General features: G+C 32.9%; 1 protein-coding gene across 1 annotated transcript in view; it reads right to left on the bottom strand.

Moving 5' to 3' along the window:
- Positions 1 to 15525, bottom strand: part of LOC123240602 (mitochondrial intermediate peptidase) — a 198289-nt gene that overhangs the window by 138587 nt on the left and 44177 nt on the right. The window contains exons 8-10 of the mRNA XM_044668295.1: positions 14591 to 14639; positions 13031 to 13091; positions 10510 to 10562 (exon numbers count right to left, since the gene is read on the bottom strand). Of these exons, the coding sequence (XP_044524230.1) occupies positions 10510 to 10562; positions 13031 to 13091; positions 14591 to 14639 (163 nt within the window). The remainder of the gene's footprint in view (positions 1 to 10509; positions 10563 to 13030; positions 13092 to 14590; positions 14640 to 15525) is intronic.

Raw genomic sequence — 15525 nt, 5'->3', positions numbered from 1 at the left:
TAATTATCCTACTTCTACTTTTTTTTTAAAATTAGCAATAAAAGTAGAACATCACCACAAAAAAAGAAGTCTTAGAAAATCACCAAAATTCATCTGATAGTATCAGTATAATCCCCAGGTTTACAGAAAAAGCAGTGTTTAAGAAATTCATTAGGAGAAAAAGGTGAACTGATCCCTACAAGAGGTCACAAGTCCCTTTGACTTCTTTTTTAAAAAAGTATTTTCTATTATAAATATGATGAATATCAACAAAAACGAATATCTCATTATGCAAAAAAGCAAAAAGGTTACTACTGATTTTCCTTCTGCTTATTTTTAATGATTCATTGATATTCTTTTCTTTCTTCTCCTTTCTTTTGTATCATAATCAATAACATTGTCATTCCCCAATCTTAAAAAAAAAAAAAGCTCTCCCCCCTTATAAGTAGTCACTCAAAACAATTTCACACATTAGTGTTGCGAGAAAATGTATGTCTTCCTGGACAATTATAGTTTACCACTTCTGTTCAAAGAAGTAGGAAGCAAGATTCATCATTTGTTTTCTAGTCATAATTTGTTATTACATAGATCACAGTTCTTTAAGTCTTTCACAATTGTTTCTTAGCAAGGCTGTAGTCACAATATAAATTGTTTACCTTCCTCTATATATTTCATCTGCATTTTTATTCCCCAAGATTCTCTGAATCTTTTTTAATTCTTTCAATATTTCTTATAGCATATTAATATTTCCATTAAATTCATATGTCCCAATTTGTTCAGCCTTTCCCGACTGAGGAACACCTACTTGACTTCTAGGTCTTTGCTACAACAAAAAATATTGTTAGAAATATTTTTATACAAATGAATCCTTTCCCTCTACCTTTTGGTCTTTTGGAAGCATTAATATGTTTAAATATAGTGGTATTTGTGAGTCAAAGGAATTGAATAGTTTAATGATTTTGTTGGATGAAACCAAACTTCTTTCTTGAATAGCTGGACCACATCATGGCTAAACCAACAGTGTGCTTTTTTGTGTCTGCTCTGCAGCCCAAAAAATTAATATTTCATATTAATTTTCATCTGTCATTTTTGCCAATTTGATGGCTATGATGAGGTGAAACCTCAGTTATTTTAATTTGGATTCCTCATTTTTGATAATTTGGGGTATTTTTAATATGATTGCTGATAAATTTCCTCTTTTAGGAACTGTTTGTTCAGATCTTTGACAATTTTTCTGTTGGAGAATGGATCTTGTTCATAAATTTTCTACATATTTTGGATATCATACCTTTGTCATATAAATTTTCTGCAAAAATTGATTTTGTCTGTGCAGAAACTTTTTAATTTATGAAATAAAAAATGCCCATTTTATCTCCTGAGATATCCTTTATCTTGTTTGGTCAAGAATTCTTTACCTCTCTATAGGCGTAAAATCAACCCTCTTAATCCTTTAATTTGTTTGGAAGAGGAACTTCTTTTATCTAGATGTTATGTCCATTTGAAGCTTACTGTGTTCCATTGTGTGAGAAGGTATGAGATGTTTACATTATGTTTAAACCTAATTTCTGCTAGACTTTGTTCCAGTTTTTCTTGAATTATGAATCCTTATCACAACAGATGGTGTCCTTGTGTTTATGAAATACCTTGTTATGATGTTCAAATGATTCAGGGTACTCTATATCTAGTCTATTCCACTGATAGACTTTTACCATTTCATAAACAGTTTTGATGATTGTAGTTTAGTTTGAAATGATACTGTTAGTTGCAGTATTTTCTTTTGCAATATATTTTCATTATTTACTTTTGAGATCCCTGACAGTTTATTTCTCCGGATGAATTTTATCATTTTTTTCTTTTGTTTGTCTGATTGGTACCACACTGAATCTGTAAATTAATATTTGAAGTGCTTTCTTTTTTAAAACTGGCAAACTCTAAACAAGAGCAGTTAATAATCTCCCATTTATTTAGATGTCTCTGTATTTGTAAAAAAAAGTTTCAGTATAAGTGAATAGTGGCATGTACTTTTATTAAACAAAAATGGGCATAAAAGGCATCATGAAAATATACTCAAATACTTCTATCTCAAAAATTTGGAAATTTCCACCAGCAATGCAGTTTGCAGCCCATCCATTGCCCTTCAAGTTATTCACAATTTCCAATCAGCATGTTATCATTAGATCCTACAATTTAGAATCATATAGCTGCAACTGAATACCACAACTGAATACAACTGAAAATTGTTGAAAGGATAAGATTTTGTGATGGGGTTATCTTGAGATCAACTGGATAATCTTTCAGATTCATAACAAATCATTTTCCTCCTCAAATTCAAAAATGGGCCCTAAATTGGGACCATTTTTGTGTATCTGCAGTATCCTTGAGGCTTTTGAAGAACAAGTTCAATTGGCTACCAATCTGACATTTCATCATCTGGAAAATGTGTATTTTTCATTCATTTAAAAAAATAAGTTTAACTTAAGGATGATGATTATCTTTTCAAGTCTATATTTGGAATATTATATAGAATATGGAATAGAATGGAATAAAATTTTTTTAATTAGGAAACCACAGACAAGAGAGATCAAGCAGACTTTAAATGTTTTAGTCCAGTATGTGACTATAAATATATGGTATGCTTTGAAAAGTCTATCTTCATCTCATATTTGATAAGAATAATCCCTCATATATGTTACATATATATATTATAGTCTTGTAAAGACTCCACAGACATGATTAAGCATATATAAACAGCAATAGTTCCTGACAGCTTTTCTCAATTGCCTTTTAAAAAATAATAGCAACCACTGCAATCTTCCTTTTGTATAAATATCTTTAAAATAGATTTCTGAGTGCTTTTTAAATTGTTTCAACAAAAGTAAAGATTTCTTTTGTGGGGATTTGATCAGAACCAGTTGCCCATACTGATTTAAAATCCAAAAGGCCATTTCCACTTTCTTCAAATCACAGTGATAGTTTTACATACATGATGAAAATACACTGCTATAGAAACACATGCAAATCTGTTCCAAGACTTATCTGTTGTTCTTCAATAAAAAAGAAATTTGAAGGCAAGGACTGTCTCACTTTTGATTTGTTTCCTCACTGCCTAACATAGTTTCTAACACATAAGACATGCTTGATAATTAATAATACTAGTCAGGATTTATATAGTACTTAAAGTTTGCAAAGCCCTCTACAAATATTATCTCATTGGGAGGTAGCTGCTATTATTCCTATTTTACAAGTCAGGGAACTGAAACAGGCAATGGTTGGGTGACTTATCCAGGATCACAAAGCTAGTAAATGTTTGAAGCCAGTTATAAACTCAGATCTTCCTGACTCTAGGGCCAGTGGCCTACACACTGAACCTCCAAGCTATATCTGATTTTTCATTTATTGACTCTTCTTTCATATTTAGCTCTAATGCTTTTAGAATGATAGGACTTGGTTGAATACTACAGGTTTGCATTCGACAAAGATTTTGCTGTTTTGTGACATGAGACTATAATTTTTCTTTTGCTTCTTTCATAAAGTTTTACAAACATACTCTACCTTTTACTAGCTGCTATTTACATCTCTCCATTTGGCAAGGAGATAAAAGCTTTTGATATGTGACCTCTTTAGGTGTCTTCATTATATCTACAGTTTTACTTTGGTTAAATTCTTAAATAGACTGTGTAATCAGAATCAGTGCTATACTTTCACCTATGTTGCATTTCTTAGAGTCAAGAGCTTAGAAGTAAGTTATTGAACTGTATGCAGTCTCTTGTCATCTTTATCCTTTCTTCAAATTTCTTGGTGATTTTGACCTTTGTTTAAACTAGTTATTGATTAACTAACTATATGGACAGGTGGTTCTGAAATAACTCACATTAGTAATCAGTCATTTATTTTCTGTTAAGAAATAATTTATCTTACTCTGCTTTGTCCATTTGATCCCTTCCCACCCTCTTTTTCTTTTTCTTTTTTTTAATTTTTTTTTTAAAACCTTGTACTTCAGTGTATTGTCTCATAGGTGGAAGATTGGTAAGGGTGGGCAATGGGGGTCAAGTGACTTGCCCAGGGTCACACAGCTGGGAAGTGTCTGAGGCCGGGTTTGAACCCAGGACCTCCCGTCTCTAGGCCTGACTCTCACTCCACTGAGCTACCCAGCTGGCCCCCCCACCCTCTTTTTAAAGAAAAAATCATGATACATCCATCTTCTTACCAGAAATCTAGTTATGACCACTCTATAATGTCCTGGAAGACTTCATTCTCTCACCTCTGGGACTCCTACCCTGTGGTCCTGTCGTTTAGATTGCATAGCATGTGGGCCCACTATACTAAGAATCTGTGTTCAGTCATGTCACATTCTGAATAAAGAGTAATATTCTAGAGCAGTGATGGTAAATCTATGGCACAAGTGCCAAAGATGCCATACATGCAACTGCCCTTTCCCTCCACCTTCCATAGTTCATTACTAGAAAGGCAAAGGGACTCAGGAAGAGCTGCTCCCCTCACCCTCTCCACTGTGCCTTATGACATTTTTTCACATCACCTGTCCCTCTGCCCAGCAGCCTAATGGTAGTACACAGTTGGTAAGCTGGGCAGGTCACAGATGGCAAAGCTGGAGGGGAGTGGAGTGCTCAGGTTACTCATGTCACTCACCTCCTCTCTATACTTGCTGAGGACATTACTCACTTCACCTGCACCTCCACCCAGCAGCCCAATGGGAGCACTTTCTCCCTCCCCTGTATGAGGTAAGGGGGGGGGGGGGACTGGAAGGCACAGGACAAGGTCTGGGGGTTGGGACCTGACATTTTGACTCTAAAAGGTTTACCATCACTGTTCTAGAGGCTATATCTTTTGTTACAGAGTACCCAAAAGATATCTATCAGATTTTCCCCTTAAGATTATAAAACTGTAAAGGGCTCTAAAGATACACTTTACTTTTAATGATTCTAACAGATAACAATTTAGATATACAAAAATGACAAATAAGGAAGTGGCCATTCTTTTTTAAAAAGAATATTCAAGAGATCTAAGTCATACTTCAATATATACCTCAACTATATTCTCATCAAGCTGCCATGCCACTGGGAAAATGTCTTTCAGGCCCACTTCCATAACCCTTCTAGTTCCGGAACCATATTCAAATTTATACAGCCATCACTGCTAGAGAAAGGTCTGTCATCTATTCCCTTATAACGCCATTTGTCATCTGGGTGATTTTCCAAACCCAAACATCTCCTTCTAGCCACCAATCTCTTCTATATGGTGTCTTCCCTTCCTCTATTAAAATGTAATCTCCTTGAAGGCAAGGATAGTGCTGGGAACAGAGTAAAAGCTTAATAAAATCTTATCATTCATTCATTCAAAATATTCTATGGGCCATTTCCATTTCCTAATCTAGAACCTTATCTTCCAATAGTCTTTGTACTCCCCATGTCTACTTTTCCACTGGAATCACCAGGTTTCAATGTCTTACTGATTTATCTGTAATTTTTCTAGGCCCATATAATTTAAAATTAATCTAAGTAAAACACTAATTTTCAAAATAATGCTTTATATAAGAAAAATCTTAAACTTTTAAATAACAATTCTACTACTAAGTTACAACAATTTCCATAACTTCAAAGGGTTAATTCTATTGTCACAAAAGATCTAACAGTAAGAAGTGAAAGGAGTAATTAACAATTTTAAAATTCTTACTTCCAGCTACCAAATGGATCATTTTAATATATTAAAAAAGTCTGCATTTTTGTCAATTCTATATAAAAGTATTTATTCTATTTTTGATGAAAATAAATTATTTCATTTGTTTTGAAATGACTTAATAAAGTTAAAGCACAGTTGAAATACTTAACTTAAAAGCAAGAAAAATCCCTTGGACTATATGAAAGAAAAAAAAAAGTCAAGTCAAGGCCCTTTTAATTTTCATTACTTGTCAGAAAGCACATTTCAGCCTTTTCCTTAGCAGTAGCTAAATCTAACAAGGATACAAAAGTTCTCATTTTGTTTCTTCAATATAGTCCCAAAATCAAGCTAATGTATTTTGCATTTTTTTCTTCTCTGCTATTGACACCTTCCAGGCTGTCAAACAATATTTGTTGACCTTTTCCCAATAAAATCTAATTACTCCTATTTTAAACTTCCTAAGGTAAAATTTGAAATGGAAGCTTAATATAAACCCTTTGAAGAATCAAAAGAATGGCCAAGTAGATAGCTCTGGTTTTGTAGGTTATTCATTTACTATGCTAATAAACAGCTTTAAATTTATTTATTTACTTATTCACATTATTTACACATTCCAAACCTCAGTTTAGGTCATGTCACATTATGAGAACTGAGTGATATTCTAGTGCATATCTTTCATTGAACACAGAGCATCTGCAAAAGAGGGATTGGCTTTTCCTTCTAAAATTATGCAACTGTAAAGAGCTCTAAAAATATACTTTCCTTTTAGAAATTAAAAAGATGAAAATTTGGATATAAAAAAATAAAAAATTAAGAGATGATTATTTACTTTTAAAAAAAGATTTAATAAAGTATTGTTTTAAATAACAATTTCCCCAATGCATTTAAAGACAATTTACATTAATTCAACTTAGATACAACTGCAAAGAAATATGCAGAAAAATAAATTATTTATAAAGTGTTTTCCAATTTTCTGTTTTTTTTTTAACTCTTACCTTCCATTTTAGAACAAATATTGTGTATTTGTTACAAGGCAGAATAGCAGTAAGGGCAAGGATTTGGGTATAAATGACATGGCCAGGGTCACACAGCTAGAAGTGTCTGAGCTCATATCTGAATCCAGGACCTCCCATCTCTAGGTCTGGCTCTCACTCCACTAAGTCACCTAGGTGCCCCCTGCTTTATAATTTTCAAAATGCTTTCCTCACAACAATGAGGCGAGGTAATATAAGTATTCATTTGCCCATTTTGCATACTAGAAAACTGAGGTTACAAAATGTCAATGTCTTGCCCATATTCATCTAGCTAGCAATCAATAGAGTTGGGACTCAAACCCAATTCTCCTGACCATAAGATCACTATTCTCTCCTGCACACTACAAGGCCTCTCAGTCCAATACTAATCAGCAAGTATCTATGGAATATTTACTACATGCTTAGCATAGTAATAGACATGCCTGGGAAAAGAGAAGTATAAGTCAAGAATTCTGTCTTCCAGTTGATAATCTAGTTTGGGAGCCCGAGCTTAACATGCATTTCACAGCAGTAACCAATACAAGGCAGTAGAATCCAAGGATCATAGATTTAGAACTTGAGGTCACTTAGGAGATCACTGTATCCAATTCCTTAATTGTACAGATGAGCTGATTCAGGTTGACAGAATTAAGTTAAATGACTACGGTCAACCAGCTGGCATTTGAGGAAAGATTCAAAATTGGGTTTTCTTAGTTCCTAGGTAGTTTTTTCTATCTACTATAAGCTGCCTTTCTATAATTAAGTGTACAATGTAACATATTTAACAGATTACTGTAATTAATAGTAATAAAAGAAGAAAATTTTTAAAAAGCATCAATGAAAACATCTAAAAAAATATACAAAGGGCAGAAGTATTGGTATTACACTATCAAGTGTAATATATATTTTAAAAAACAAGATGTAAGCAATCTGGATTCATGATTTAATGTACCAAAATTTTTTTAAATTAAAAGTATAAGTTATAATATATTTAGATTTCACCATGATATTATAATAAGATTCACTAAATTAGTTAAATTCAATAATTTATTAAGTACTCTATGAAGAGTATGTAAATACTGAACATTTACTGAGTATTCACCTAGGGAATATGTATAGATACTGGGGGGGAGCAAAATTTAACAAAGGAGTACAAGGACATTGTGTAAAACTTCAAATAAGGCAGAACAGTGGGGGGAGCCCTTTAGCAACAGGTCTGTAATTTATAGTCTTAAAAGAATTAGCTGGGGTACTAAAGGCATAAGTAACTGGTCCATGGTTGCATAGTACATGTCAAAGATAGGACTTGAACCCAGGTCTTCCAAGGTCAGTTCCTTAGTCACTAAACTACATTAGCCCTTGATGTAGAAAATAAACATATCTAATCTATAATTAGTTTTAGTTAAAGTTCTAATTTTTATTTCATTATAATGAGCTTTTTCTTTAAAAGTCATAAAGGCAACAGAAACTTTCACTGACAGAAATCACAATTATAATTTATAATATATTCCAAAATTCATTTTTATCATCATTATTTAATATTGTCTAGAATTATTTTTCCAAATAAGACATAAAAAACATATAATGGAGATATTTGTCTTAGAGTTCTCTGGTAAATATATATTTATAAAGATACTTAGAGAATTTAAAGTTATGCTCCGAGTATAAAACAATTTGGCTGATATAGAATTATTTTGAAGTTAAACAATGCTACTATTGAAAGATGCAAGCTTGGAAGTAGATTTAGATTTTGGAACAATGACATAATGTAGATAGCAAATAGCAAGAGGAATGTCAATTAATTGCATGATGAATGACACAATCAAGATGTGATCTCAGAACACCACCTACTGTCAATTTAGAAAACTACACTTTAAAAAAGGAAGTCTTTGCTCTTCATGAAAAATGTCAAAAAGAATAATGAAAACAATAGAGCCAAATGACATCACACTGAATATTCTCACAAGTGAAATTTTGGAAGGGAATGTTTAAAAGAAATCTTGTTTCCATACTGATTTCACTAAGAGTTTGTGTTGACATACAACATCAAAAACATACACTACATAATACCATTCTCTGCAAAGCAAAAGCTCTCTGAACTGTAATCTTGTTACATACATTTCTGATAAGACTTACTATGGCTCATCACTCAAATATATATCTAAATTTGAAAAATGTATCTTCTTCCTTCACTTGGTTTTCTCTACATATATATTTAGGCCATAGAATCATAATTTTAAACAGACCTTAAAGATTATGTAACCTAAACTCCTTAATTTCATAGATAAGGAGACTGAGACCAAGAGAAAGTAAATGGATTATTCAAGAATACACCAAAATATTAAATGGCAAAGCCATAATTTGAAGCCAAGTCTCTTGCTCCAATTCAGTCCTTTTTCATTATGATAGCCTAAATTTCATGTGATAACTACAAAATCCATAAGCTAAAATAGCTAAATAACTTCATCTCTTTCCATGAGGATTACATGTGAGACATCTTCCAGGATAACTGAAATACCTTTGGTAGGTATATTTGTTTTATGCCTCACTGGATATAAATTGTCAAAAGAAAAGTAGAAAGAAATTCTCTGTTGTCAGATCTTCCAACGAATCTTACGTGGTCTGACACAGTATGGAAGTCATCTTATTGGAGAAGAGCCTTTAAGAAAGCATTTTGCTCTACAAAATAAAAACTTCTTTGAGGGCAAAAAAAAAACAAGCCCAGTAGGCCCAGGTAGTTTTTGTATCAATTGTTTAATTATAAACATATGCTATATTAAAGAATATTGTTCAGAAAAGACTGTTTTCTTTTCAAACTCTCATCAAATTTCATAAAGATGAGAGAACAAGCACATGGCCCAATAGTTACTGTTATTTTAAGCACTTTTTTGGAGGTCAAAAAGGTCAAAAAATTTTTCTAAGGGTTTGGTATCTTCCCCTCTTTCATCAGGGTTGATCCTTGGATAAGCACTAAAGAAAAACAATGAAAACTGTGCTCAGAATTGGGTAAGAGAAATACCTAAATACCACAAGAACTACTCCAACTATACATTTATCCTCAATAGGCAATGCAATTGCCTCAATACAATGAAAAAGAGTCCAATATTGGGTAGCAAGAAAACTGCCTGGATTGCCTCTGGGAAACTGTATAGCATTTTAAATGACCTCAAGCTTCTCCCTGAAACAAACAAGATATCTTTTGCAATTCTGCATTAAAACTAAAAGTATTTCCTTTTTAGAGTGCTCTTATTTTGTTTTGTTTTTAAAAATGAATACTATTCTGGTGATACTATAGACAAAAAAAAATCAAGGAATAGTCATGGATCATGAAAAAAGGATAACATAAAGGAGTGTGGTAGGTATGAATAAGCTAGAATATAATAAACAAGGCCTGCATTGATAAGACAATTTAAAAGATATCAAAGACATATGAAAAGAAAAAGTGATAATAAGTGTGTAGGAAAACCACTGGGTAGACTAAATGATAGAAGAGTATCCACATAATGTCAAGGGGCCTGTGGGAAACGTATCCAAAACACTGAGTATATCACATGTGGAGGATGAGTAGGGAAATATAAATGTCTGCCATGACAAATAAATTAAAACATCAAAATTTATAAATTTAAGTTGTAGTTTGCTATTATGTTTAGACTTACAAATGAGTCCCAATAAATTAAATTTATATTGCGTTTTTAAGGTGCATAAAGTACTTTCTTCATAATATGATGACAAAAATAAATAGACCCAACCACCATACCAATTTTGCTCTTCTGGACAGGCAGATATGACTGAACAGTAAGTAGTGTTTATTCCTTTTCATGGAATTACTGTGAAAACTTACCTCTCTGCGCGAATGACACCACTGTAGTAAGGATGATCCCAAGGCATAAATGTCTACAATAGAGGATTCAACTTTTCAATACAGTGAGAAAATTACTTCTATCATTTATAACTTCAATAATTTTCCTTATTACCTTTTCCCTAAACCGAGGATTGGACCTCCCACTTCTTAGCATCTCTGCATTTATCAAATGTAACAGCAAACAAAACCAGTAGCTTAGATTTGCATCATTGGTACTACCCTTCACCCCACATAGTCAATCAGCTGCCAAATATGAATTAGCTTATGGTTTGAAATATGAAACTGGGCCTGAGATCAGAAAGTCCCAAGTTCAAAGTAAGCCTCAGATACATACCTGGTTGCATGACCCTGGGCAAGTCATTTGACTTCTTTCTGCCTTGGTTTCTTTATTTGTAAAATGTGGATAATAATAGCACTTATTTTCCAGGGTTATATCCAGAGATAATATTAGTAAGTGCTTTGCAAACCTTAAAGTGTTACATAAATACTAGCTATAATTAAATCTTGCTGTTTTTAATTCATTATATTTTTCACCTACTCCCCTTTGCACTATTCACACATCAACTATACTGGTGCAAACTCTCATCCCCTTTTGCATAGACTATTGCAATAGCCTCTTAATTGGTTTTTCCTGCCTCCCTATTCTATCCACCCTCCGCAAAGATGCCACACATGAAAAAGTAACAAAAATCTGACCACATCACTCCCCTCTGCATAAACTTGGAGGTTATGCACTTCCCTATAACCTCTAAGATCCAATCTATGCACTTTTATTTAACTCTTAAAGCCTTTCATCAACTACCCCCAAGCTGTCTTCCCAAGCTTTTGCTGTATTAGTCTCATTCCTCCTTCCTGTAGCCTGTCCACATCAGTTTTTCTTTTTTTTTTTTTATAATTTTTTTTTTATTTTAAACCCTTAACTTCTGTGTATTGACTTATAGGTGGAAGATTGGTAAGGGAAGGCAATGGGGGTCAAGTGACTTGCCCAGGGTCACACAGCTAGGAAGTGTCTGAGGCCGGATTTGAACCTAGGACCTCCCGTCTCTAGGCCTGACTCTCAATCCACTGAGCCACCCAGCTGCCCCCTTTCTTTTTTTTTTTTTTAAACCCTTACCTTCTGTCTTGGAGCCTATTGGTTCCAAGGCAGAAGAGGGGTAAGGGTAGGCAATGGGGGTTAAGTGACTTGCTCAGGGTCACACAGCTGGGAAGTGTCTGAGGCCAGATTTGAATCCAGGATCTCCCGTCTCTAGGCCTGACTCTCAATCCACTGAGCTACCCAGCTGCCCCCTCCACATCAGTTTTCTTCCTGCTCCTCTACCTTTTTGCAATGGCTGTACCCCATGCCTAAAAGGCACATCAACTCTATTCCTGCCACTTAGAATCCCTTATTTTCTTCTAAACTCTGCTAAAGCAACCCCTCTTATAAGAAGCCTTTCCTGATTCTTGCCACAGCTGCCAGTGTCCTCCCTAGTAAAACTTACTTTGCAATCACTTTGTATATTCCTGTGTTAGAATGTCAGTCCTTCAAGGTTAGAAACAGTTTAATTTTATGTTTATATTCCTGGCATATAATAGGCACTTCATAAATGCTTTCCAATTGAATATTTGAATAAATTAGGAAATTCATAATAGGAACATACATACAAATTTAATATAAACTATACAGGACAGAAATTGAATCTACTCATTTAATTATCATCAGTCACTTATACATTTTCTCATAAGTAGCTACATAAAAATATATTTAAAAGCAATTCAATATTCCTGAAAGTATTATGAGATACAATGGAGCCAGACTGTGGTGGCAGGAACCTGGCAGCCTCATCTCATTAACACTCATGTAGTAAGGTTCCTCCAGGTTGGAAGAAAACGCAGGAACATGATCTACTAATCTTGATTCAGGTGATAGGCTTGAAATAGATCTTTATTTTCAAGTATTGGAAGCCCAGTCTCATTTGGGAACATTCAGACGTTACATATATCTTACAATTAGTGACCCACTTATAGTGACAAAAAGTGTATCTAAATATATTCAAATTCTAAGTGGAATTTCAAAGGGGAAAAAAGAAACATTCCTGAATAGGTAATTTTTGAAATGTATGTCTATGTATGTCCAATTCCAAGAACAAGAACTCAGTGTAATTTCAAGAAGAGAAAAATATTTGGGAGCCAATCTACTAAAACAAATTTATTACTTACATAGACTCAACTGCAAAATGCTTTACAAAGAAATAAAGAAAAAAATTGTAAACATTGCAAAACTATAAATAGATTTTATAAAGGTATTGAAAAATAAAAGGTAAGAATAAAAATTTATTTTTAAAAATTAAATGGATAGAGACATGTAGGTCACATCTCTTCAGAAGCTTTAAAAATCACCAACTCAAATAATAATCAGATTACATATGCTGACTGACACTTTCCATTATTATAAAGCTAACAGGAAACATGGTGCTGGTTTATATTATAAAACTATAATTATTTTTAAAAAAAAACTTACCGCATTTTGAGGATTTATTTTCATTTTCATATCTTTCATCATCTCAAAATCTTTTATAGTTCTGTAAGGCAGTTTACCATTAGTAATTATTAGGATAAGATTTAAGTAGCTGCTTGATGAAGAAAACTACTGTGTTACAGTTACTTTCAAAACCAAAGACCTAACTTACTACAAATTAAAATACCCTGCAAGTTCTTCCACATTTTCTCCTATTCCTCAATCTCTAAATCATCTTCTCGGAATGACCCTATATAATAGTACAAACATTACACTAAGAATTGTAGAAATATGAAACCATTGATAAGTCATTTTTATAGCATTCCTTTTTTTTTTTAAACTCTTGCACTTCGGTGTATTGTCTCATAGGTGGAAGATTGGTAAGGGTGGGCAATGGGGGTCAAGTGACTTGCCCAGGGTCACACAGCTGGGAAGTGGCTGAGGCTGGGTTTGAACCTAGTCTCTAGGCCTGACTCTCACTCCACTGAGCTACCCAGCTGCCCCCTATAGCATTCCTTTTTGTTCAATCTAAAAATGTCTAGACCAAGAACTTTCTTTAAATAAATTTTAACTGATGAAATTCAAATGATTTAACAAAAAAGGTTATTATAATATAGAGAGCAAAATGCTAGCTATCATTAAAAATAAAACTCAAAATGTGATCTTTCTCTTTGAAAAAAACAAATGCATCCAAACATGAAATTCATAGTTCTTTCTCAAAAAAGGAATATTAAGACTGGTCCAATAAAGAGTAACTAACATGATCAAAAGGATGAGGAAATTGTCACATATGAACAAATTAAAAAGATTATTATTTTGCCTACAAATATGAGGGCTGTAAAGTAATACTATCAAAAATGACTTTGGATAAATTGCTTCCTCTTCAGATTTCAATCTGTTCATCAGAAAAATAAGAGAACTAGACTAGATAATATCTACAGTTCTTACCAATCATAAATTCTATGAAAATCTCTAACATTATCAAGGCAGATTTTTTTCAGCAAATATAGGATGATTTAAGAAGCAGTGTAATGTGGACAGAGTGCTTGACTCTGAAAGACCCTGGTTTAGATGGTATTTGCTATGTGACTTAGTCTCCTTGGGCCTCAGTTTTCTCATATGTAAAATAAGAGATTGGCTTAAAAGTTCTTTCTAACATTGCAATCTATGATACTATGGAATCTATGATTTGGGACAAATTAAAAAAAGAAATATTCTATACAAAGTAAATAGTAAACCCAAGAAGGAATTATAAACTAAAAATAAAACTCCAATTCAACAAATATTTACTAAATGCGTATCATGTAAAGGTTACTGAGTAGGACAATCTTAAAAACAAAACAAAATTTCAAGTAACATTTAGACAAATATATGAATAATGTTCCATAGTGAATTACTAAAAGAAATTAATATATTTAAGAACATATCTAAGTTTCAGTGTTAATATCCAGAAAGGTAAACATGTTCTTCCACACATTTGCTTTGATGACAATCAAGTTTTTTCTTCTTATATTTTATAATAATAAATACACATGTACTTTGCAAGTAAAATTAAAAACTAACCTTTCAGAAAGTTTCTCAGACAACTTCTCAAGGAACTGTGTTACAACCTCTGGAAAAGAATAATATTTTTAAAAAGAATAGACTTAGTTATAGAAAAATTATTAACATATGTTAACGTTACGATGAGTATAAGTTGATTTTTCTATACTTCAAGTTGATGCTCCAGGAATGAGGACCACAGTATAGTGAGATAAATGGCTTCTCAATACTCTTTCAAAGACTAATTCACTTTCAGGATTTAACTCCTATAGCATTTGCTGTCTGTCCCCTTTTCATGACATGCTCTAGCATTGGTATTCCTTCAAAGTGATAAGAAAAAACCATTTATTTTTTGTTGTTCAGTTGAGAATGATGAGACATCCTACCAAACTCTGTGGGATGCGGCCAAGGCAGTACTATATATCCTTGAGCACATATATTAACAAATTAAGGAGGGCAGAGATCAATGAATTGGGCATGCAACTCAAAAAATTAGAAAGCGAGCAAATTAAAAATCCCCAGATGAAAACTAAATTAGAAATACTAAAAATTAAGGGAGAAATTAATAAAATCAAAAGTAAAAGAACTATTGAATTAATAAATAAGACTAGAAGCTGGTACTTTGAAAAAACAGATAAAATAGACCAAGTACTGGTCAATCTAATAAAAAAAAGGAAAGAAGAAAACCAAATTGATAGTATCAAAGATGAAAAGGGAGACCTCACCTCTAATGAAGGGGAAATTAAGGCAATCATTAAAAACTATTTTGCCCAATTATATGGCAATAAATATAACAATTTAGGAGATATGGACGAATATTTACAAAAATATAAACTGCCTAGATTAACAGCAGAAGAAATAGAATACCTAAATAATCCCATATCAGAAAAAGAAATTGAACAAGACATCAAAGAACTCCCCAAGAAAAAATCGCCAGGGCCTGATGGATTCACAAG

This window comes from Gracilinanus agilis, chromosome 3 (assembly GCF_016433145.1).
Source record: "Gracilinanus agilis isolate LMUSP501 chromosome 3, AgileGrace, whole genome shotgun sequence".
NCBI lineage: Eukaryota > Metazoa > Chordata > Mammalia > Didelphimorphia > Didelphidae > Gracilinanus > Gracilinanus agilis.
Note: the sequence above shows the minus strand (reverse complement) of the source record. Positions and strands in the feature narration are given on the sequence as shown.